We start from the raw sequence: 23,172 nt of genomic DNA, 5'->3' as shown, positions 1-23,172 counted from the left end.
GGGGGTTGTCTGTAGCCCCTGTCCCTCACACTGTGTCTACAATGTGATTAATTATTACTGTATTTTTAAGTAGAGGACCAGAAGATGGGTACATGGTATTGAAACCAATGCCTGGGTGCCAGCAGAAGACATGGAGGAGGGGTACTTAGTAGAGGAGTTTCATGCACTGTTCCCAGACAGACCCAAACCTCCCAGCATGTGGGTGGGGGAGGTTTTTGCAGCCACGGATGACGAAGAAGTCTTCAAAGGGTTTCCAGCCAGCGAGGAGGCGGGCAGTGAGGAAGAATGGGAAGAGGAACCACAGGAATGTCAAATGTGGGGATGGGAAGCGGTGTTTGCGGACACTGATGAGGGGGAAGGTTCTTTCAGAGGGTTTCCCGAGAGTTCACAGGAAGAAACGGACTGGCAGCAAGTGTTTGCCATGACAGACTTGGACGACATTTCGTTTGAGGGATTTCCACCCTCGCCCATCCAACAGCCCGCCTCGGGAGGGAAGGGGGGGGCCTGAGGGGGGTGGATGTCAGGGGACCTCAGGACAGGGAGCCTCCGCCCATCCTCCACACCACCACCTTGACCAGTGAGAGCAGCAGCAGCGGGTCAGGTGGGGGAAATGAGGAAGTTAGCGGGATGGAGCAGTTAAGGCTCAGCGATGGAGGAGAGCCCTGACCAACAGGTGGAGGGGAGCAGGCAGCCACTTCCGTCGCCTGATTTAAGGCGCGCGCCGAAACCTAAGGTCGAGGGGGCGGGAGGCGTTTTGGGGTTCCCAAGCTCTTATGCTGGACACGTAACAGGAGGCGTAACTCCCGGATTCTGCGAGTGACTGAGAGGTCATGGTTTTTGCTATCTCTGCACTGTAAATACTATGCAGAATAAAACTCTTAAGGACAGAGCAGACTCGGATGTTTGCCTTTGTTTGGTTTATTGCTTCAATTACTTCTTGGGACATTATTTCTTTGTTTAATATTCTCATTTGCTCCTCTGTTATCTTTGGTAACTTACTGTTTTTGATATAATCTTCCATCATCGTCATCTTCTCTGGTTTGTTTTTGTAGAGGTCAGTAAAATATTTTACAAAGGCTTCCCTTATTTCGTTTGTTTTCTCAGTTGTTCTACCGTTAAGCTTTATCCTATTTACATAGTTACTTTGTTCACTTTTCCTCAATTGCCATGCCAGGAGTTTCCCTGGTTTATTGGCATTTTCCAAAAAAAAACAACTGTTTTGTTTTCTTAATTTTCCATGCTATTTCTTCACTAATTAGCACAGAATATTGTGATTGGAGTAATTTTATAGCCTGTTTTACTGTTTCTTTATTTGGTGCTTTTATTAATTCCTTTTCTTTCTCTGCTATTTTATTGAAAATTTCCTTCTTTTTCTTCTCTCTTATCTTCTTTTTAATTGAATTTTGCTGAATAAATAAACCTCTCATGACCACCTTGCTAGCGTCCCAGACTGTTTGAAGTTTGGTTTCATTATTCAAATTTTGTTCAGAATATTCTCTTATTATCTTTTTTGTCTTTTCCAAGAAAACTATCATCCAGTATTTCTTCATTCAATCTCCACCAAAAGGTGGACTGAGTATCTTTTTGTATTTCCATAATTATAGAATTGTGATCTGACAATGTTCTTGGATCTATTTCAATGTTTTAAATTCTTAATTCCAATTCCTTTGAAACCCAAACCGCATCCAGTCTGGCACTGCTTCCATGAACATGAGAGGAAAAAGTGAACCTTTTCCATGTGGCATTATCAAGGGAAAACGAGGTGTTGGGTAAGGGGTTCCTGGCTAGATCAGACCAAATGTCATTTTAGTCCCTATACTGCCCCCTACAATGGCTAGCCTTGGGCAACTCACAGGGAGCACACGACATGGTTATGTTTATAGCTATTAAGAGAAGAATTTATATGCTGAACAATCCTCAGTTAAAATCTCAGTTCTGACACAAACTCACTGGCCAGCCTTGGGGCAGAACTGCTCCTTAGTTTAGCAAAAAAGCAAGTAAGAGACAACATGATAAAAGTGTATAAAACTATCCCTGGCATGGAGAAAGTGGGTGGAGGAAAACTTTCTCCTAACACTAGAACTTGCAGACATCCAAAGAAGCTGAACATTTGACGATCTAGGATAGATAAAAGAAAATATTTCTTCATACAGCACATAGGTAAACTATGGGATTCACTCAGTAGTGGTGGCTGCTTTAAACGAGGATCTGAAAATTTCATGGAGGATAAGGCTATCAATGACGACTAATCCTGATGGTTATGTTCAAAGAAGTTTGTTGTTGTCATCATCTTTCCGCAGGGCCTGCAAGACAGAGCTGTTCCGCCTGGCCTTTGGGTTAGACTCAGCCTGACCCCTGTGTTTTCCTCCCTCATGGCTTAGATTTATGGCCTACTTGAAATGAGGCTGCACTTTAAATTTTAATACTGTATTTTAATCTGTATTTTAATTAATTGTTTTTATGTTTTATTGTAATTCTGTTGGTGTCAGCCGCTCTGAGCCCGGTTTTTGACTGGGGAGGGCGGGGTATAAATAAAAATTTATTATTATTATTATTATTATTATTATTATTATTATTATCCGTCTATCTTGAGAGACAACGGAGTGTGCCTCCAGGGCTGAAGTCAAACTGCTGGAGAATCACAGCGCCTGCTGTGGCTACAAACACAGGTAACTTTTAACTGCTGTCTCCTGCATTGTTTTTGCTGCGTTTGCAGCGCTGAAGTGATCTCCCCAGCGTGCAAGTCTGGGCAGTGTGTATGGAGGTCCTGGGCTGCCCAGACGACAAGACGCCCCTCTTGTCATCGCTGATGTGGTCCAAAGGAAAGCAGAGGAAGACGCTTGGCACCAGCTTGGCTGCAGGACTTGCCAGAAGGAGATATACAAGACACCATCCAACCGCCTTAGGGATTCCACTCCGGATTTGTGTGGGTTTACTCCTTAGCCTTTTCTTCTCCCAAAGGTGTCCCACAAGGCAGCAAGTACAGATTTTTCCTTGGAGCCGCTGCTGTATCCCAGTTGCTGGAAATTGTGAAGTGGGAGAGTACTGTTATGCTCAGGGCCTGCTTTTGGGCTTCACATCTGCCCGACCACCATGAGAACAGGATGCTGGGTTAGATGGGCTACTGGCATGATCCAGCAGATTTTTCTGATATTCTTAGAGCAATGTGGAGAATACAGAGCAGCAGCTTTTCATCTCCTCTCCTCTCCTCTCTCGTAGTAGGTTCTGTCTAGGAAAAGAACACTTGATAATTTCTCCACTCCTGTTAAGTGGCAGCTATTAAACGGAACAGAGGCAGGAAAACTCTTGTTTTGATGTCTTCACATCAGACTGCTGCTTTTGCAACACATTGTCTGGGGTGAACACAGAGCCTGCTGCTCTCACCATGTGCTCTCCACGTCATCTGGTTCTCTCCTCAGACAAGCAACTGGCCTTCAATTCTCCACTTGTAATATGTAAACTGGTAATACTGACCTACCTTTAAAAGGCCAAGTGTAAAGATAACTGAGAACGTGTCGTGAAGCTCAGTTATTAGAGCTTCAGTGTATAAATCTGTGTGCACTGCACAAGTAAAACTGTTAATTCTGAAGATACCACAACTGGGAGCCAGGCAGTGCAGCATAAAGAACAGGATTTGCTGGAAAACAATGACAAGTGCCGACCCCCCTTCCTGTATCTACGGTATATATATAAAAATGTAAAAAGGGCATGTGGGTGTGTTTCCACTTTTCTCCGAAACCTCTTGACCGATAGCGTTCACATTTGCACACAACATCCCATGCTACTGTGAGAGGAAGCATATACCATTTGCGTAGACAGATGTCACACCTGCACAATGTAAAATCCCAAAAACCCTGTGTTTCAGAACATACAACTCAACTAAAAGTGCTGGGAAAAAGAAGCCAGAAAAGGTTGCCAAACATCGCCCTCTATCGGTGGCTACACTGGTACTGCAGCTAGAAAACCTTCCCTCTCCACATCACCTCGGCTTGCCTTATCAGACTAGGCCGAATGGAGGCGGGGACTCGCATGGGTGGGTGTTGGGGGGAGGAGGGGATGGAATAGGTCATGGATTGGGGACAGGGTGGGGAGAATCACAGGGATGAGCCGGGGGTGGGGTGAGACGGGATGCGTCATGGATTGGGACAGGGTGGGGGAAACACAGGGATGAGCCACAGAAACACGTGGCAGGGCCAGGTAGTTTATAATAAAAACCAAATATCTTCATGTATGCTAATGAAACTGAGCAAAAAGGGGGGGGGGGTTGGAGTTAGAGGTCCCTGGTTCCAATCTCTCTTCAGCTGAGACCCACCAGGTCTCTCTATATACTCTTAACACCTTTCTGGCAAAATAAGGGGAATACTTATATTGGCATATCTATCTGTTGAAGTTTCTGTAAGACTTACAATGCTAACCTGTGAGTGCTTTAAACACTCAAAAGTGCTACACAAATGTTGTTTTAGTATTTCTTCACTTTGTGCAAATGTTCTTGGTTTTAAAACAAGCAAATTATTTTTAAAGGAATGCTTCTTTTTAAAGAAACTATTTACAGCTCTACTTAAAATCGATTGATGAGCAAAGCATCCAGTATTTCTCCTAACTCTAGATTTTGCATACAAAGAAAAGCCAATAATAGTGTTCAAAACAGGAAATAGAGGGAGTTATGTAGAAGGAATGTGTTTTGTCACCACCACAAAACAAAACAGTTACAAGTTGACACAAATAGATAAAAGCACAGAATAGAATAAAGATGCTGAGAAAAGGTAGAAATGATTATGACAGTATACAATGCAACTCTTTGAATCCATGGCATAGAACAGCTGGCTATGCTAACCTTAAACAGTGATTAGGCAGGTAGAGTATAGAGGAAAGAGATTCATTACCAACATCACCTATAGACACCTATGTATGTGTGCACATGTGCTTTAGAGAAACACTCCAACCACCAGTATAGCAAATGAAGATTTCCATCTGGAAACAGATAATTCCCACACACAAAGCTACCATGGCAACATAATGAAGAAGCACGACATTCATCAATAATGGTTTCGGTGATAAATGAGCATATCAGCATGTACTACTGAAACAATTACGAGGGAAGGGGGGAAATGGCAAAGGAAGCAATGAAAGGAATGGTTACAACACAATGTTGAAGACAATGAAAACCACCACCGTTTCTTAAGAACCGTATTGAAAGGTGCCTGGAATGTAATAGGATTTTCAGACAGACAGACTTCATCAACTGAAAGGTAATTTAAAAAAATAATTACTTTCCTTTTATTAGAACTAGTACTAATCAGAAATACTGCAGTCTTCAGAGAGAACTTCAGAGACCAGACCCTCTCAGATGTTTTCCAGTTTTCTTAGGGTCCTCTTAGGCTTCATGATAGTCCCGATTCCTCTTCACATTTGGAATATGTCACAGTGGTGACTTTCTATGTTTGTCTGTTTCTCTATTTCTAAGACACTTGCAGGTGCAGCACAACCAATATGAGAAGTTAGGTAACAATAAACTAGGGTTTATCTCTGTGTGTAGGAGCATTGGAACAGCTGCGCGGATATCTGAAACATTCACTTCCATTTTCAATTAACCACCATTTAACAGTAGAACCATACCCTAAAGAAAGAAGAATTCCACCTAAACATTAGGAAGAACTTCCTGACAGTAAGAGCTGTTCGACAGTGGAACTTGCTGCCAAGGAGTGTGGTGGAGTCTTCTTCTTTGGAGGTCTTTAAGCAGAGGCTTGACAGGCATATGTCAAGAATGCTTTGATGGTGTTTCCTGCTTGGCAGGGGGTTGGACTGGATGGCCCTAGTGGTTTCTTCCAACTCTATGATTCTAAACTGTGGTTAATCTTAGTGATGGTTTATTGAAACAAAGCAGCTTCATAGCCCAAGTTTGGCTTGTTTCAGTAAACCATAATAAAAAAATAAACAGAGTTTGTCTGGCAACGAGCATAATGCTAAACTGCAGTCAAAAACTACATCTCCTCTTGTGGCTGGAGGAGGACCTACACTAGCCTGAGCCCCATTCACTCAACAATAAACCATAGTTTACTATTACATCTCAGTGCAGCCAATGTAATTGAGGGAGGTTGCAAGTGTGTCCCTTAATAAGGGATGTGTGCTTGTGTAACCTGAACTCCTGCAAGTCTGGGAAACAAGCAGTTCTCTTATCTTTTCTCTGTTATCATACGATCACATGTTCCAATAAAAAGATACGATGCCTATGGAAATTTGACGATATGCAACCTCCTAATAGGCAATATTTGATAGGATCAATCCAACCCTACATAGTCGTAAAATGAAAATCCGGGATTTGTTGAAGGCATACGGAAATTCTAACAATTGCATCCATTCTCCAGGGTGTCTAGTACGCTTCAAACGTCAGAAAATATAAAATAAACAATCATGGTACCAATCTAATATTCTAAGTAGCCTGCAGGGCAGGTCTGCCTTTCTGTGCACATCGAGAATGGGAAACACATTATGAAATGGGCAGCAGCTTGTGTTACGCTGAATGAATGCTGAATGAATGCAACTTTGGGGGCTATTTCATTATTTATTAAACACCAATAAAGAGGAGCACAAGCTGCTGCAGACATTAAGATGCATTTCCATTCTAGACATGTACAGAATAGTCAAAAAGCTATTGGTAGGGAATAAGGGTTTCTCCCCATTTAGTCATGCACTGCAGAATTTACCAGGAGCAAGGAAGCCATATTACATAGTAATAAGTCTTGGCAAGCAGCTTCCAATGATTTTGGCAACGTGCATTTATGGAGTTTACCATTCCACGCTCCTTCTTCTTCCTGCTGACGCACATGTCAGCTCAGTAAAGTACAGGCCAGACAACTTGCACTGTTATTCTTTCTATGGCGGAGCACAAGAACAGCTGTCCCTTAATTTACAGCAGAAGGGAGACTTCCTTAGCTAGTTTGGGATAAACTTTCATACCAGAGGACCAGTAGGAACGACTGCCTTGCCTTTCACCTGCCTCTGCTGATTTCTGCGGTGAGCCACTGATGAGTCCTAGAAAAGAATGAAGCTGGAAACCACAAATAGGTGGAGCCAGAGGAATAAATACACATTTAACAGAAACAACCAACAGCCCTACCTTCCAAAATAAGCCCTACCTTCCAAAGTATTATAATTGTGACTGTTTCTGTGACTATGATACACACACACTATCTATCTATCTATCTATCTATCTATCTATCTATCTATCTATCTATCATCTGTGGTGTGGTAGTAGCCATAATATTGCAGCCCTTCTTATAAGTCCTTCCTCTTCCACTTAGCAGAGAACACTGAAAGAAAGCACTAATAGAGTGTTTCCATGATAATCTATCTGCTCTTTCCTCAAATCCTGAATTGTAGGGGTGTGTGTGTGTGTGTGTGTGTGTGCGCGCGCGCATGTCTATGTAGCAAGTATTAGGAAGATTCTGTTAGCATCCAAACATAGCAACTCACTGAGGGGGAAGGGACCCCATGCCAAAGCAGTGACTAACTTCTGAGAAATATATACGTACCGGTATATACATCTGCAGTTTGCATTAAGCTTTTTGGTAATGTACTATAAGCAGTCTTGTGGACCCCAATGGGTCTAAAGACAAAGTATATTATTTTAAATCAATCAAAAAAATCAAAAAGTATGACAAAAAGTCTTCACAAACAAATGTTCTCAACTGTCAAAAAGTAATTTGTCCCCCTAGTTTGTGTGTAAAGTACAAGCAATTCTTAAATGGTGTCCTCCTGTTGTGACATCTGGTCAATCCAAGAGGAAACATAGCAACTGACCTTCCAAGCCCCACATGCTATTCTGTGTAACTGAGGTGCAAATGAATCCTACAGATCATGTAAACAATAAGCTTTCTGGGTCCAGTTACACTTGCGTCAAGGAATAACTGTAAAAGGTGACGAGTCCTATAAATGCATGACCACCACTGGGACCCTGCCAAGAGCAGAAAATCAACAACAAATGGGAGATCTGAAGTGATCAGGCTGCCTAAAGAAAAGGAAGGTACAGTGGTACCTCGGGTTACAGGCGCTTCAGGTTACAGACTTCGCGAACCCAGAAATAGTACCTTGGGTTAAGAACTTTGCTTCAGGATGAGAACAGAAATTGCGCAGCGGCGGCAGCGGGAGACCCCATTAGCTAAAGTGGTACCTCAGGTTAAGAACAGCTTCAGGTTAAGAACGGACCTCCAGAAATAATTAAGTTCTGAACCCGAGGTACCACTTTATAAGAAGGCCATATCTGGCTGATCCAAAGAATACCTCTGAAATGAGTAACGTGTGTGGGGTGGGGGTGGGGGGGCCAACCATGGCAATCCCTTATACTGTTTTACTTGGAGTGACTTTATTTATACTATCTACAACTCCAGTATTTTAAAGATTGTTTTGGGTGTTTTTTTTAATCTGGTGTTTTAATTTTAAATTGTTAATGCATTTTTTTATGGTTCAATGTGCCCACTGCTGTAATTCACTTTGGTATCGTAGACTCAATGAAGGGTGGTATAGAAATTGAAATAATAAACTAACAGCTAGATTGAGATCCCTGAGAGGTATGAGTGTTGCAAGGCTCTGAATCTGCCCAGGGAGGGAACTCTGCAACAATGGAAGGCAAAGAGGTGGTGTTATTCATCTTAAATCTAGGACTGGCTGCTCAAACCATTCAGAGGAACTCAGGGATGTTTATATCCCAAGATGCCTCTGCTGGAGAAGACAGGGGGCACAACCAGAGATCCAGTCTTCCCTTCGAAATGCCTGGAACTTCACCTGAAGGGGAGGAGCTGCCACACCTGGCTCTGCTTCCAGAACAGGACTTAGTTGAGCTTTGGGCTTTATTAGGTGAACTCCTGCCACCCTGGGGGCTCTTTCAGATCTTGTACTTCTGAACTCCCAAACCAGTCCGTATGTGACCTGCTCCTTGCTACCGCATCCTTCCTGGTTCTAGTTGCTCTGTTCCCCTAACCTTCTTTTACATACAGTGGTACCTCTGGTTACAAACTTAATTCATTCCAGAAGTCCGTTCTTAAGCTGAAGCCGTTCTTATCCTGAGGCGCACTTTCGCCACTGTGCGCGCGTCTCTGGAGCAAAGTTCGCAACCAGGAGCAGCTACTTCCGGGTTAGCGGAGCTCGTAACCTGAAGTGTTCATAACCAAAGGTACCACTGTACATTGTTGGGCATGAGCTCCTTGCATGGAGCAAGCTACAAATATGTTATTTCATCTTGACATAGCTCTGGTTTCTCTTGGAGAGTTTTATGCATCTAACATTCTACATTTTGCTGTAACAAAACAGCTATTTTTCAAGGTTAAATCATTAAAAACCTTAAAAAAATAATAACAGGGTAGCCATGCCTATAAAGCAGTCTCAAATGTTATGCTGAGTTCTTCTACGAACTCAGGCAATGCAGCTAAATAACAGTCAGGGCCTTATATAGCTGCCTTCATATCACCTTTTCCACAACTTATTTTGAGAGCTATTTTTGGTACCAGAGTGCCAAGTAAAACAATTCAGAGTAGAAAGGCTTGTTTCAGCTGCACACAGGGAAAGTGGGTTAGAGTTCTCTTTTCAAAAAGCTGTTTCTCTACATCATGAACACTCAAGGAGGTTGTCCTATGACAACATTATGGACTTCCATCCTTTCATTTAAAGAACAATTAGTTCTGCACTCACAACAAATGTCCTTAAAGAATCCCACAAGAATGGGAACCACACCTAGCCAATTTAAAGAAGGATAGTGGCTGGGATCCTTGCTGTATTCCTTGCTATGGTATGGACAGGGCTTGCCCCCCCCCCTCTCTCAGGCCCCAGGATGTGTGGAAATGGATTGTAGCAAAGAGTGGCAGAGCTGAAAAAGTTCTGGGCCCCAACGATTCAATAACATTCGATGTTAAACAGAAGGCAGCTTCTAAGCAGTTTTTGAGGAATTTTCCCAGTTAATGATTTGTCACAAAAACACAGACAGACACTTCACACGGGCCTCTTGCATATGTGTTCCCCTGTAGTATTGGGAGAAGACCATGGACTTTTGCTGAACAGAAACCACAGTCATAAAGACATAACATCTTTTTTGACATGATATGCACAGAGCAATGCAAAAAGCCAATGAGGAGGAAATCAATTTGGCAAATTTCAAACTGTATTTTCCCTCTCACATGAGCATGTCTTTTCGGTGAACTATCAACCTTAGGAATGATACAGTTATGCTTGCAAATTGTTTGCCAGTGTATCTCTGACTGTCCGGCTCCACTAAGCTTGCAGTTGTGAACTTCTGCCCCGGGGATACCCAACCTGTGGCTGTCCAGCTCCCGTGAGCCCCAGCCAGCGTGGCCATGGTCAGGGGTGCTAGGAGGGACCTTCAGTCCAGCATCTGAAGGGCTACGGGTTCCCCATGCCTGCTCTGTCCTGAAGGAAGGCCAGGCTCCAACAGGGGAACTAAAGGTTATGAACTAGCTACCAAAGAAGAATTGTCAACCTAGTCAACAAGACGGGGAGAGAGAGAGAGAGAGAGAGAGAGAGAAGCTTACATACCAACTAAGTTGTTTGATCTTACCAATTTGGGGTCTCAGATTCTCTGGAATAAACAGGATGGCTACTTTTGGTTTATAACAAGAATTATTTACTATATTTAAAAATAAAGGGGGGGGAATAGGTTTTGAGAAACAAGAATGCTATTCCCTTTTCAGCTAAATAATACCTGCACTACATACAGGACCCCCACACAGGCAAGATGGTCGATGCCTGGGGATAAATATGCAACCTCTGCTAAGACCCAAGTTCTAGGTAAATTATGGATACACACTCCACTTTACAGAAATTTGCTTTCAATAATGCCTCACTTTATTAAACATACTGTAGGACAAATGAATTACTTAAGATTTGTGGATACAAAATTTGGGAGGGTAAAACTGAAGCAAATTACCGCCTCCCTGTCTTGCTTAGTAATAAAAACCCAGGAGGATTAAGATTTGCTTTTCTACCAATTAAAACAATTTCACCTTTCAAAAGACCTTGCAGCATATTTTAAATTTTATCTTTATGCAATATGTTTAAACAGTTTTATTTTAGAACTCTATGTTGACAATATTTTACAAAAATGCTCATAAAAACCAACAGGCAACAAACAATTTCTCTGGCTGACAATTATTTTCACACACTCTAAAACTAAAATTCTGATTTGTTCTGCAATCCAAAAATATTGACATTTTTATTCCATGCCACCAAGCATATGAGACCTTACGTTCCAAATCCTCTAACATGGATCACAGCAGATAATGATTTTATTGTATTTTTAACAACAGACATTAAATGAACCAGGCCTGATCCAATAAATGCACATGCTGTAACCCAATGTATTTAAATTAGGAAACCAAGTTTATGGATGGGAGGAGAATCAACAGTGACATTTATGTAGCAAAGGAAAAAAACTTGGACACATAAATTTAAAGCACAGGCCTATGCCTGGAAAACATGGTACAAAAGGAAATCTGGATGGACCCTTAGAATATGCGGAATAGACTACCTGTTTGTTGCTGAGCCTTTATTTCTTCTCTGCCCCAACAAATATATCATCCTTACTCTCAAGTAAGAGCCTCTGACACCATAGTCTTGGTGGAGCCAGGACAGCAACCTGGTTTGCACTCATGATAGCTTATAATATATATACATAATATATTGTAAACATACATGAATTTAAATAAATAAATAAATCAGAATCTCATTCCAGCTCTATGAAAGGTTATGGTACAGTAAAAGGCTGGCTCTACAAAGCCCATCATTTCTAGCCAGCAATGTTCTGAAAAGAAAAGGGGGGGAATTTCTGAGTCATTGTATATATTATTTTATCTAAAGACATAATTTTAATCAAAGTCAGCCAGAGAAATAAGTTGTTTATTTGTGGATTTATTTACTGGTTGTCACACACCCAGAGTGTGACAACTTTTTAAAAATAGTTCATGGTCATCATTAAGTGCAAAGATGGACTGCCTGTGAGTTCAGGAGGCAAGTTCTAGTTCACTAGAAACAAAAATGATGGGAATTTAATGAAACCAACCCCTTCGGACTGCAGGTGAATGAACGCTTCCCTACATAAACATCCTGCTGCAAGGAGAAAGCCAGCATAGCAGGGAGAGCCTGCAAGGCCCCCGCCTCTCTTTCCCCATTGTGCTCTCTTGCACTATACTAAAAATGACATTCCCCAAACTGCTATCCCTTGTTCCATGGCTCATGCAGGACAGACGGCTGACCTCAATCCTGTGTGAGAAAGCCAGGATAAGAAGCAGACTAAGTCACCAACACATCGTTGGTTGCTCACTTCCCCTATAATTCAGGGCTAGTACCGTGTTTCTCTGAAAAGAAGACACCGTCTTATATTTATTTTTCTCAAAAAACCCCACTGTGGCTTATTTTCAGGGTATGGCTTATATTCCTTGAATGCTTAAAAATCCTGCTATGGCTTATTTTATGGCTACGTCTTATTTTCGGAGAAACAGGGTAACTGTTGCGTTATGTGGTTTTGGAGATTTTGTACTGACTTTCTTTTGAAAAGAATGCACTGCCCCCCTGCTCCATTTCTCTGCTCCTCTCTTTCCTCCTCAGTCCATTTATGTTCTCTACCTTTGTGTAATCGTGGTGAGCACAACTATCCAACTCTAAAGTCAAGAGGAAAGTTGACTGCTTGTTATGCTCCACAGAGAGTGGTGCTACTCTGGGCACAGAGAATGTAGGTGCAGAATCCTGTCAGTATAGGAACAGCAGCAGCAGCACTACCCCAAAGCAAACAGCAGTACAGTGGTACCTCTACTTATGAATGACTCGACTTATGAATGTTTCTTCTTACGAATGGAGCTCCGCCCGCCATCTTGGATGCTGTTTAGATAGGATTTTTTCTACTTACGAATTTTTAGATAGGGTTGCCTCGACTTACGAATTTTTTCTCCCAATGCATTCCTATGGGATTCGACTTACAATTTTTTTCGACTTACGAATGTGCGTTTAGAACGCATTAAATTCGTAAGTAGAGGTACCGCTGTATTCTGGAGCCCCCAAGGTCTCCCTTTTCCTGTCATCTCCATAACTGAAGCCTATTTCCTTTGCCACAGCAGAACTCCTCAAACTTTCTCGAGTCTCCTTCTGAGTAGGCAGAGTGTCTCCTACCACAGGTAGCCATCAAGGATCAATGCTCACTGAAGACCCATATTCTAGCCATCAAGTCTGCATTCGCAGCTAACTCTAGAAACCGACTGCTGGTGCTCAGTAGCAAGCAGTCAAGTTAAACAAAAGATAATAATCGCTTCACTTGGCACACAGCAACATCTCCATTAAAATGCCATCGAAAGCGAACAGCTCGGTTAGGCCACTAAAGGTGTGGATACAATGAACTGTGCACACAAAGGAATTCCAGTACACAAGCAGTTCCACAGTGCTCCATTGCAGCACTAAAATAAATAAATTCAAAAGAAACAAGTTTCAAGGAGGCACTGTATATTCTACAAAGAAAGCCAAGAGCCCCAAGTTAGAGCCTTGAGTTTTGAATATTTGTAGATCAATTAGAACCTAATTGGTAAATGATGGGGGTTATTTTAATTTGGAAGGGCAAATTTTAATGAGTGGTGCTGGGGAACAATGGTACACATTTTGATGTTGGTGTGTTAACGTAATAGGGAATGCAAAACAACAACAGCAACAGAGATTTAAGATGCCCTCTCCATCTAGCAAAAAACCGTAGCATTTTAAGTACCATATATTCCGGCATATAAGACGACTGGGCATATAAGACGACCCCCAACTTTTCCACTTAAAATACAGAGTTTGGGATATACTCGCCATGTAAGACTCTTCCATATACTCTCCCAACACACACCAAATAAAAATTTTAAAAAATCAGATTTTATTTCAATATGGTACTTTTAATTCAAATGCTTATGACATGCAGGTAAAGGTAAAGGTAAAGGGGCCCCTGACCATCAGGTCCAGTCGTGTCCGACTCTGGGGTTGGGCGCTCATCTCGCTCTATAGGCCGAGGGAGCCGGCGTTTGTCTGCAGACAGCTTCCGGGTCATGTGGCCAGCATGACAAAGCTGCTTCTGGCGAACCAGAGCAGCACACGGAAATGCCGTTTACCTTCCCGCCGGAGCGGTTCCTATTTATCTACTTGCATTTTGACGTGCTTTCGAACTGCTAGGTGGGCAGGAGCTGGGACTGAGCAACAGGAGCTCACCCCGTTGCAGGGATTCGAACCACCGACCTTCTGATCAGCAAGCTCTAGACTCTGTGCTTTAACCCACAGCGCCACCTGGGTCCCTATGACATGCAGATACTTAGCAGGAAAACTGTCACTTATAAACATAAGGCTGTTTGTCATCAAACATATAAACATAAAACAGTGCAAGTGGATTAAACTTTTCCTAATTCACTCTAAAGCTGAAAGGAAGGCTAAGACAATAAACCCATGGGAGCTGCCATGCTGTTTGTTTTCTAAGCTGTCAACCAAACTGGAACTGGTGATGATAGGAGGAAGATAACAACAAACAAGAGAGAGAGAGAGAGAGAGAGAGAGAGAGAGAGAGAGAGAGAGAGAGAGAGAGAGAGAGAGCGCCGGGCAAGTCCCTTTAACCTGAAATTGGGCACAAGATTTAATATATTCACTTTAACCTGATATTGGGCACAAGATTCAATATATGGGGTTAAGCCCAGTTCCCCATATCAATCTCAGATGCATCTAGATGGGACTGGGAATGTGAATCTAAATCTGAATCCCTGGAGCGCTGCTGCCAGTCAGTGCAGACAGCACTAAGTGAGATGGACCAATGGCCTTGCTTGGTCTATAAGGCAACTCCCTGCTGCTTAGATGCTCCTTTTCCCTCTATAAGGAAACCTGCCCGCCTCATCGCACCCCCTTCGAAGGAGAGGGGGAGTCTGAGACAAGCGCGTGGAGAGAGAGAGAGAGAGAGAGAGAGAGAGAGAGAGAGAGAGAGAGAGAGAGAGAGAGACGGAGAGATCAGGCAGGCAGAGTCAGCAAGAGGGAAAAGGAGCCAGAGAGAGGAGAGTGGGGACTCCAGCGAAGAGACTCCCCTCGTCCCCTGGGCATTCATACAGTCGCCGCATACGGTGGGGATGTGGCTGCGACCGTTTTTGAGCTCCCACCACCATATGAGGTGACCGCAGATTCTTATACCCGGCGTATAAGACGACCCCCGACTTTTGCAGAGGTTTTCCGGGGTTAGAAAGTCGTCTTATACGCCAGAATATACAATACTTCAACATCTGAAAATGTCACAACACTGAGGTTTGGTAAAATGCAATTTTATGGAAATGTAATGGGATGCGAGTGTCACTGTGGGTTAAACCACTGAGCCCAGGGCTTGCTGATCAGAAAGTCGGCAGTTCGAATCCCCGTGACGGAGTGAGCTCCCGTTGCTCGGTCCCAGCTCCTGCCTACCTAGCAGTTGGAAAGCTTGTCAAAGTGCAATTAGATAAATAGGTACCGCTACAGCGGGAAAGTAAACAGTGTTTCCGTGTGCTGCTCTGGTTTGCCAGAAGCGGCTTTGTCATGCTGGCCACATGACCTGGAAGCTGTACGCCGGCTCCCTCGGCCAATAACACAAGATGAGCGCTGCAACCCCAGTCGGTCACGACTGGACCTAATGATCAGGGGTCCCTTTACCTTTAATCTACAGTATTAAATATTGCTTAAAAGGCAGCAGATTGCTCTGTGGGTAGCAGCCCTAATCCCAGTCCCCGAAGCACTTAATTCAAGGTGTGTGTGTTCCCTGTTTTCCTTAAAACCTTTCCTGATTATTTCTACAAATGTGTAATACACTATTTTGTTCAACGTTAAACATCCTGGGAGTTCAATAGCAACTTTTAAGAACCTTGTAATGTTACATATCTAATTCACATCATGCAATGTACCTCTGTAATGCGGTCCAAGCAATTTTAGAGCAAAGAAAGGAGAATGGGAATGGCCAGGTTAAACTTTACCCTAAAATAAGCTGCTGATTAACAGGCACAAGTGATTTGTTCCTCTGTCAGAGTCTGGCTCATCATGATGTGTGAATCTGGGCTTGTCATCTGCTTCATCCAAACAAACCATGAGTGGGAAGCCGCCAGCGCTTTGCCTGGAGAAAACCAAGCCACAATCCTGAAGTAGTCTAGGGAGACATTTGATGACTAGCCAAACTCTGAATTTTTTTCTTCCTCTGAACAGCACAGACAGGAGAGGGAACAAAGCACCTGTGCATCTTAAACCATCCTTTATTTTAAACTATGGTTTTTAAAGTTTGATGTAAGGACAATATGTGCATTGTTGTTCTAAATATAAGCATCATTTCAATATCCACAATAGATCTGTCTGCTTATTATTCAGATTATCTATGTGAGCACAAAAAGAATGAATGACAGACAAAGCCAGGCTCATTTTCTCAACAATGCATCAATGTTCTTAAAATTCTTGTTACAGGTAGGTAGCCGTGTTGGTCTGACGTAGTCAAAACAAAATTAAAAAATTCCTTCCAGCAGCACCTTAAAGACCAACTAAGTTTTTTATTTTGGTATGAGCTTTCGTGTGCATGCACACTTCTTCAGATACCAATTAAAATTCTTGTACCTTACCTTTCCCAAATGTATCAAGGTTTTCCAAAGCCTTGCATTAGTGAGAAGCCAACTGAAACTAACAGGAATACAGAAGGAGGGCTTTGGGAAGGTGATATCCTACAAAAACTGTATGAGATTAGGGTATCATACAGGTGTTAGAGATTTTGCTTGCCATGTGTCATCTATTCATGTGCTGGACTGTGGCATTTGAATAGGAGAGCATGTACATAGTTTCAACCATACAATCTGTACATTTCGATGTTGCAATATTCAGATTGCATAGTTGCAGACCACAGGCCTTCCTGTGCTAGAGACCAAGAACTGTCTCTTTATTCTTCCCAGGAGCCAGAGACACAGGTTATAAGCTTTTCCAAATTTAAACCATCTTTAACATGTATTTATCCAATCTCCTCTTTAAAAACTTTCAAGAAAAATCATGACCAGCCTAATGCAGCATTACAAATAAAGAGATTTGGCTTCTCACAACTCACACTCTTAGCTAATCTGCTGGACCACAATAATTCCACAGCTCGCCTGCTGCATATAACTTGGGTTCACCTAAATCCATTGACTTCAGTAACACTAAAAGAGCCCAATTCCAAAAAATTTAAATATGCCACACATGAATGCTGCTGCAAAGGCTGCCTAAAGATAGCACAAATTTTGTTATTTATAACATTTAACATTTCCCCCTTAATTTCCAGTAAGGTTGAGATCGCCTTTGAAAAGTTTATCTTTTTCTAATGTATAAGTGTTTCTAACACACAGCTTATTACCTTGAGAATTTATTCTCGGTAAGAATTTAAGACAAAGAAACTTGACCAAACAATATTCAACAAACTCCAGGAAACCACTGTAAAGGAGATTTTCAAGAAGCTTTATTTTGCAACACACTCGGTTGCTTTTCTGTGCTCATGGGGAATCAAAGTACATTGACTTGAGTATAATGAACATCTATTAAATGAACACTTGTGTCCCAAAATATGGCACCCCAAGAATAAGTCCTTGAGCAAATCTTAAAGAACAGGAGAACTGTTCAGAAATGACAAAAAGAGGAGAATTTGAACAGGGAAATAAGGGTTCAGTAAAGCAAGGACTACCAACAAAATGGTCAAGAGCCACAAATGATGACACTCACCCCCAAATACATCTCCGTTCTGGTAGTTTTTCCCCTTCTGAGCTTCCTCTTCATTTTGTACAGCAGAAACATGCTTGGCTGACGCACAGCCCATAGTTTCATTTAGTTAACTCCAGCTTGACTGAGCCGCAAACCATTTCTACAGATGTGCACACATGGTCTTTATTATTTTGGGGAGTAATCCACCTTCCAGCTTTGTAGTCAGGGCACTTTTTTTAACCTGTTGACATAATACAAGAGAAACAGGACAAAAAGTCAGCAGTTGTTTGAGTCAAATAGCTATTGCTGATGCCCTCCATGGTGGAATGCCTAAAGAGGAGGACAAGCAAGAAGCCAAGACCCATTTTACATAATAAAATATATCTCCCCTCCAAAAGTCATGCCTGGGAAACTACAGACATCTGCAGCACTTGTTACTCATGAGCATCCATGAATTATGAGAGGGAAGGTGATACTTTCTTTTGGATAAAGTGTTTTTTTAAAAAAAATTTAAAAAAATGTCATCAGAAAGATAGCAGTAAATTTAATTCGACTTTTCCAACTTTCATACATGTTCCCACAACTGTGTTCCTCCCTCAAGGTGACAGATCTGAGAAATCTCGTAAACTTATGGTACTTTCTAGTAGCACATTTTGAACACCTTCTAAAAAGCTCTTAGCAGTTCATGGAATTGGCTTCAGTCCTACAAAAACCAAGTATCATGTGCAAATTACAAGCTTTCACCCTTGGGCAGTCACAACACACTTGGCTATAGTGGAGATGGGGATGGGGAAAGGAGATGGCTACCATAAACAAACAAACAAACAAACAAACAAACAAACAACTCCCATGAATTTCTGAAGCTACAAAACAGGCAAACCACCATTACTCTCAACATGACTGTTATGTCCAAATGCAACCAAACAATAGTTATAATTATGGTGATCATTAGATTTATAACAAGCCAGCTTTGTAAGGTCAAGATCTAAAGCCATATTGTTTCAGTAAGCCATTAGTTAATCTTAACACAAGTTTGTCTGGACTGATCAAAACAGGTATTCAGAAATGAAAGCAAAAACCTCTGAATTCACGGAGGTGGGGGATGCCCAGGTCTTCCTGCAGATTGTTCCCATAACACTAACCATAATTTATTGTTATGCTTGAATGCAGTCATTACGTACCAAAATATATTTAATGGGATCCAGGTCACAGACTGAACACTAACCAACTATAGTGCTGACATGGAGGAAAATACTACACCTTTTACCTGGTATGTTTTCCAGGTATGAAAAAGGTGGATTCCATGTTAACTTCCCTATGAGAAAGTTTCATCATTTGGGTTCTTTTTAGTTTGGAGAAAAAGTAAGGAGCAAAAACGACCGAAGTGTGCAAGATGACGCATGATGTGGAGAAAGTGGAAAAAGAGAAGACATTTTCCCTCTCTCCTAATACTAGAACCGGGGATATAGTTTGAACTACAAATTCCAAAACCTTTGAGTGCAGATATGGCCCCCATATGAATGTTCACAGAGGTGAATTTAGGAAAGTACAACTGGTTCAGTTGCACTGGATACAAAGCCTTGGGGGACGCTGCAACTATGCTTTAGAATGGAGGGGTGTGTGCAAATGTTTTGCACCACAAAGGGTTCTGCTGAAATTTGAGGCCACAAGGTCTGCTGCTGATGTCCACCACCATCTATCCACTCCTTTTAAACACAGCTACAGGGGCGTGTTAGGTGTGTTCTAGCATGTTCTGTCTGTTCACACAGAGATGGGGAAGGCCAAGAGGCCTTGCCAATGTCTTGTGTGAAACTGTATACTGTACCACAGCTCCCAGAATCCTAGAATAGAATCCTAGAGTTGGAAGAGACCACAAGGGCCATCCAGTCCAACCCCCTGCCAAGCAGGAAACACCATCAAAGCATTCTTGACATATGCCTGTCAAGCCTCCGCTTAAAGACCTCCAAAGAAGGAGACTCCACCACACTACTTGGCAGCAAGTTCTACTGCTGAACAGCTCTTACTGTCAGGAAGTTCTTCCTAATGTTTAGGTGGAATCTTCTTTCTTGTAGTTTGAATCCATTGCGCCGTGTCCGGTTCTCTGGAGCAGCAGAAAACAACCTTTCTCCCTCCTCTATATGACATCCTCTATATGACATTTGGATGGGTGAATGAGTCCTGGGTATTCAACAAAAGCCTACAGTTTCCAAGCATAAACTCTGGCAGATAACAGCACAGCTTTTCAGTGAAAACAGTCCAGCAGCAATAAACAGAAGCAATGCTAAATAGGCCATTGTTTCAATAATCAACTCCACTTTCCAGACTCCTACCTAGTTCACATCTATCCACTATTCTGATGTAAAAATGGCTGATTGGATGCCAGATGGGACATCTAAATAGACTAACACACAAAAAGCCTCAGCGAACTCAAACTGCCGTGCTATCACACAAAATTAAAATAAATTAAGAAGGCATTCTTTGCTGACTTTTTCACTCCCTGGATTCTTGTTAGGACATCATGTTCTTTAAGTACCAGGTGCTGAGAGCAGATCAGGTTGGCAATCTCAACCTAACTCATAAGCAGAAAGAAGAGTTCTTTGTATTCTTCAGAGGAAGTGGTCTAACTGGGTAGGACAGTTTGCTGCATTTCTTATGTCAATATTTCTAAGCCGACCGGATCCAACGACGTCTGAAGACACCCCCCCCCGCCCCCAAGAGGAGAACAGTGGAGAATTCATTCAAATTAGATAATATTCAGAAGATTTAATTCTCTGAAAACCCGAAAGTGGAATATCTAATCCCCATCTCGTTTATCATTCACAAGCACCCTTTGAAGTTGCTTTAGGGTGAGTGACAGTGATTGGCCAAACGACAATCTATCCAGTGAATTTCATGAGTAAGTAAAATCCAAAGCAGACTACAAGCCCAAGAACCTACCCACATCACATGGCACATTACCCTTCCCTCTCTCACATGGTTGCAAAGGAAAGCATTAGCTTCTCTCTAGCACAGAGACCTGTACAAGTCACTTGTGACCCACTGACAGAAGCAAAATAATAATAATATACCAGTTAGAAACATCTTCTGTAGACACCTGGAGGCAGCCCTGTATTGGGAAGCTTTCAATGTGTGCTGTTCAGTTGTGTTTTTGTATATTCCGTTGGCAACCCAGTCAGATGGGCAGGGAAAACAACAACAACGAGAACAACAACAGCTTTCCATCTTTTTACCTGCAGTGAAAACTTTCACCTTGACTGAGAACGCCCTTGTTGTCTACCATGGATTCCTGCTAATTGCCAAGGATTCTGGGGTGAGCTCTAGAGTCCACACTCAGATCACACAGTCAGGCCTTTGGGGCCCCAGTGTCACCCAAGCGTCAAGCCAAGCATGTCCCCGAAAACTCCCTCTGCAGCTGAATGTTGAAGGAGGCTAAGGACAGGGGGAAATCTGTTTCTCAGCAAATTTCATCTGCTGTCACCAGTATCACACCAAAGCTTCCCTGAAAAAATTAGAAGGAACTCCTGGGTTCCTCAGAACAAGATTTGAAGATTATTGGCATAAGTAGTATGAGATACCCATTAGCACAATAAATTTAGAAATAAAATAATTTTAATGTGAAAGTCTGAGAAAACCCATATTCATCTATTTCATGGGGGGAAATCATTTTATCTTTGGTTTTTATGCCCAATGAGGGATTATGAAAACCAGCTTTTAAAAAATGTCTGCATCTATTTATTTTTTACAAGAAATTCTTCCTTTTCAAATAGCACTCTTAACAACCTTTGCATAAAGAAATATTCATTTAAACTCCAGACTAAACAATTATTCTGAGACATGCTAACATGTTTCTATAATGAAATAATGGATCGTTTCCTGCTTGGCAGGGGGTTGGACTGGACGGCCCTTGTGGTCTCTTCCAACTCTATGAGTCTATGGATCATATGGCATTTAAACACAAATATCTGGGGTCCCTCTGCCTGCTTCTCCCCAACAAGTTCATGTAGTTCATGTAGACACTACACCAAAGGTGAAATGAATCCACATAATGCAACACAACAAATGCAAAGGCAGGTATGTTTTCTGGTTCCCTATATAGGTCCAGAACAAATCCTAACACCCTCCCTGCTGTGCTGAGTAAATAAAAATACAAAGCAATACACAATTGTCCTGTGTGTACAATCTGTGATAGCAGTTCATGGAGAACAAGAATGCAGAAGAACATCAATATGTGCATCGTGCACTGATTTTCCATCTATTGTTTGTACAAGATTTATGTTCGCATATATGTTAATATCCCTGAAATGAGGAGTCTCTCTTCTATGAAACCTGGTGCCCTCATTATGAGTTTTGATTTCCTGTGCCTATCACCATATTGCATTTTTATGGCTTGTCTTGATGAATCCAGGCAGATAATCAAGCAGAGTAATAACAACGTCATAAAGGATAGGAGGAGTGCCACTGGAGAAACACTAGAAAAATAGCAGGAAAATTCACATTTCAGGAAATTAAATCCCAGGGAAGAAACATGCTAGTCTGCAGTAGCAAAAACAATCTCACACCACAAATGCCATTTCATTGTAAGCGATCTGTGACTACATAGAAACAATTTTTCACTCTACATATTAACACACACTCACACTCACATATATTGTGTGTTTATTTCATCACTTCCTCTACCTGACAAAGTAGACTCCAGTGCATAAAAGCTTAAGCCGCAATACAAGTTAGTCTTTCAAATGTTGTGAGGTAATTTGGGGTGTTAATTCTTCAATTAGCTTATTGCAAACATACAGCCTTGGGAGGGTAGAGAATTGATTGACACATCCTCAATGTGTCCCTAAAGTTAGTTCTTTTAGAGGTCCGTTTGACAACATCCCCCAAGAACATACGGTAATAAAATAATAAGAATGTATTAAAAGACAATACTCATGTCTTGTCTGTGTTGGCAGAGAATGACTGACTTAATTTAATACCGACAACCAGGACACGTCTAACAGTGACTGTGTATTCTGTGGGCACATTTGCACTGCACCCCCACCAAGACCTATCATGGCCACCTCCTCCACTGCAGAGCTACACATCCTACAATATAAGCACAGCTTCACAGCTTCAATAATCCAGTAGGGTCATTCCATATCAAATGATCCAACTTTTTTACCTCATGTCATCCCATTTTCTTAATATTTCTTAATATTTTGTATAATTGTTGAAGCTTAAATCTAAAATGTTAATTATTTATCTCATCCTGTTTGTGAGTTGTGGGGGTTTGAAATTTCAAAAAATTGACAATTTTGGCCTTGCCTGACTACAGTCAAACATCGGTGCACGGTGCAATTTGGCATTTGTGCGCATGTGTGAAGCGCAATTTGGCGAAACCCAGAACTAACCCTTGAATACAGTCAAACATCGGTTGTCGAACGTAATCCGTTCTGGAAGCCTGTTTGACTTCTA

At 41.9% G+C, this 23,172-nt stretch overlaps 1 protein-coding gene across 2 annotated transcripts in view; it reads right to left on the bottom strand.

Annotated features, from left to right (window-relative positions):
• The window catches only part of C7H1orf21 (chromosome 7 C1orf21 homolog), a 130,980-nt gene that overhangs the window by 63,508 nt on the left and 44,300 nt on the right, over nt 1-23,172 (bottom strand). For both annotated transcript variants that reach the window (XM_035102089.3, XM_088673602.1), the window contains one exon: nt 17,743-17,962. In XM_035102089.3, the coding sequence (XP_034957980.1) occupies nt 17,743-17,836 (94 nt within the window). In that variant the 5' untranslated portion in view covers nt 17,837-17,962. The remainder of the gene's footprint in view (nt 1-17,742; nt 17,963-23,172) is intronic.

The sequence above is a fragment of the Zootoca vivipara genome, chromosome 7, assembly GCF_965207765.1.
Source record: "Zootoca vivipara chromosome 7, rZooViv2.hap1.1, whole genome shotgun sequence".
Classification (NCBI taxonomy): Eukaryota; Metazoa; Chordata; class Lepidosauria; order Squamata; family Lacertidae; genus Zootoca; species Zootoca vivipara.
Note: the sequence above shows the minus strand (reverse complement) of the source record. Positions and strands in the feature narration are given on the sequence as shown.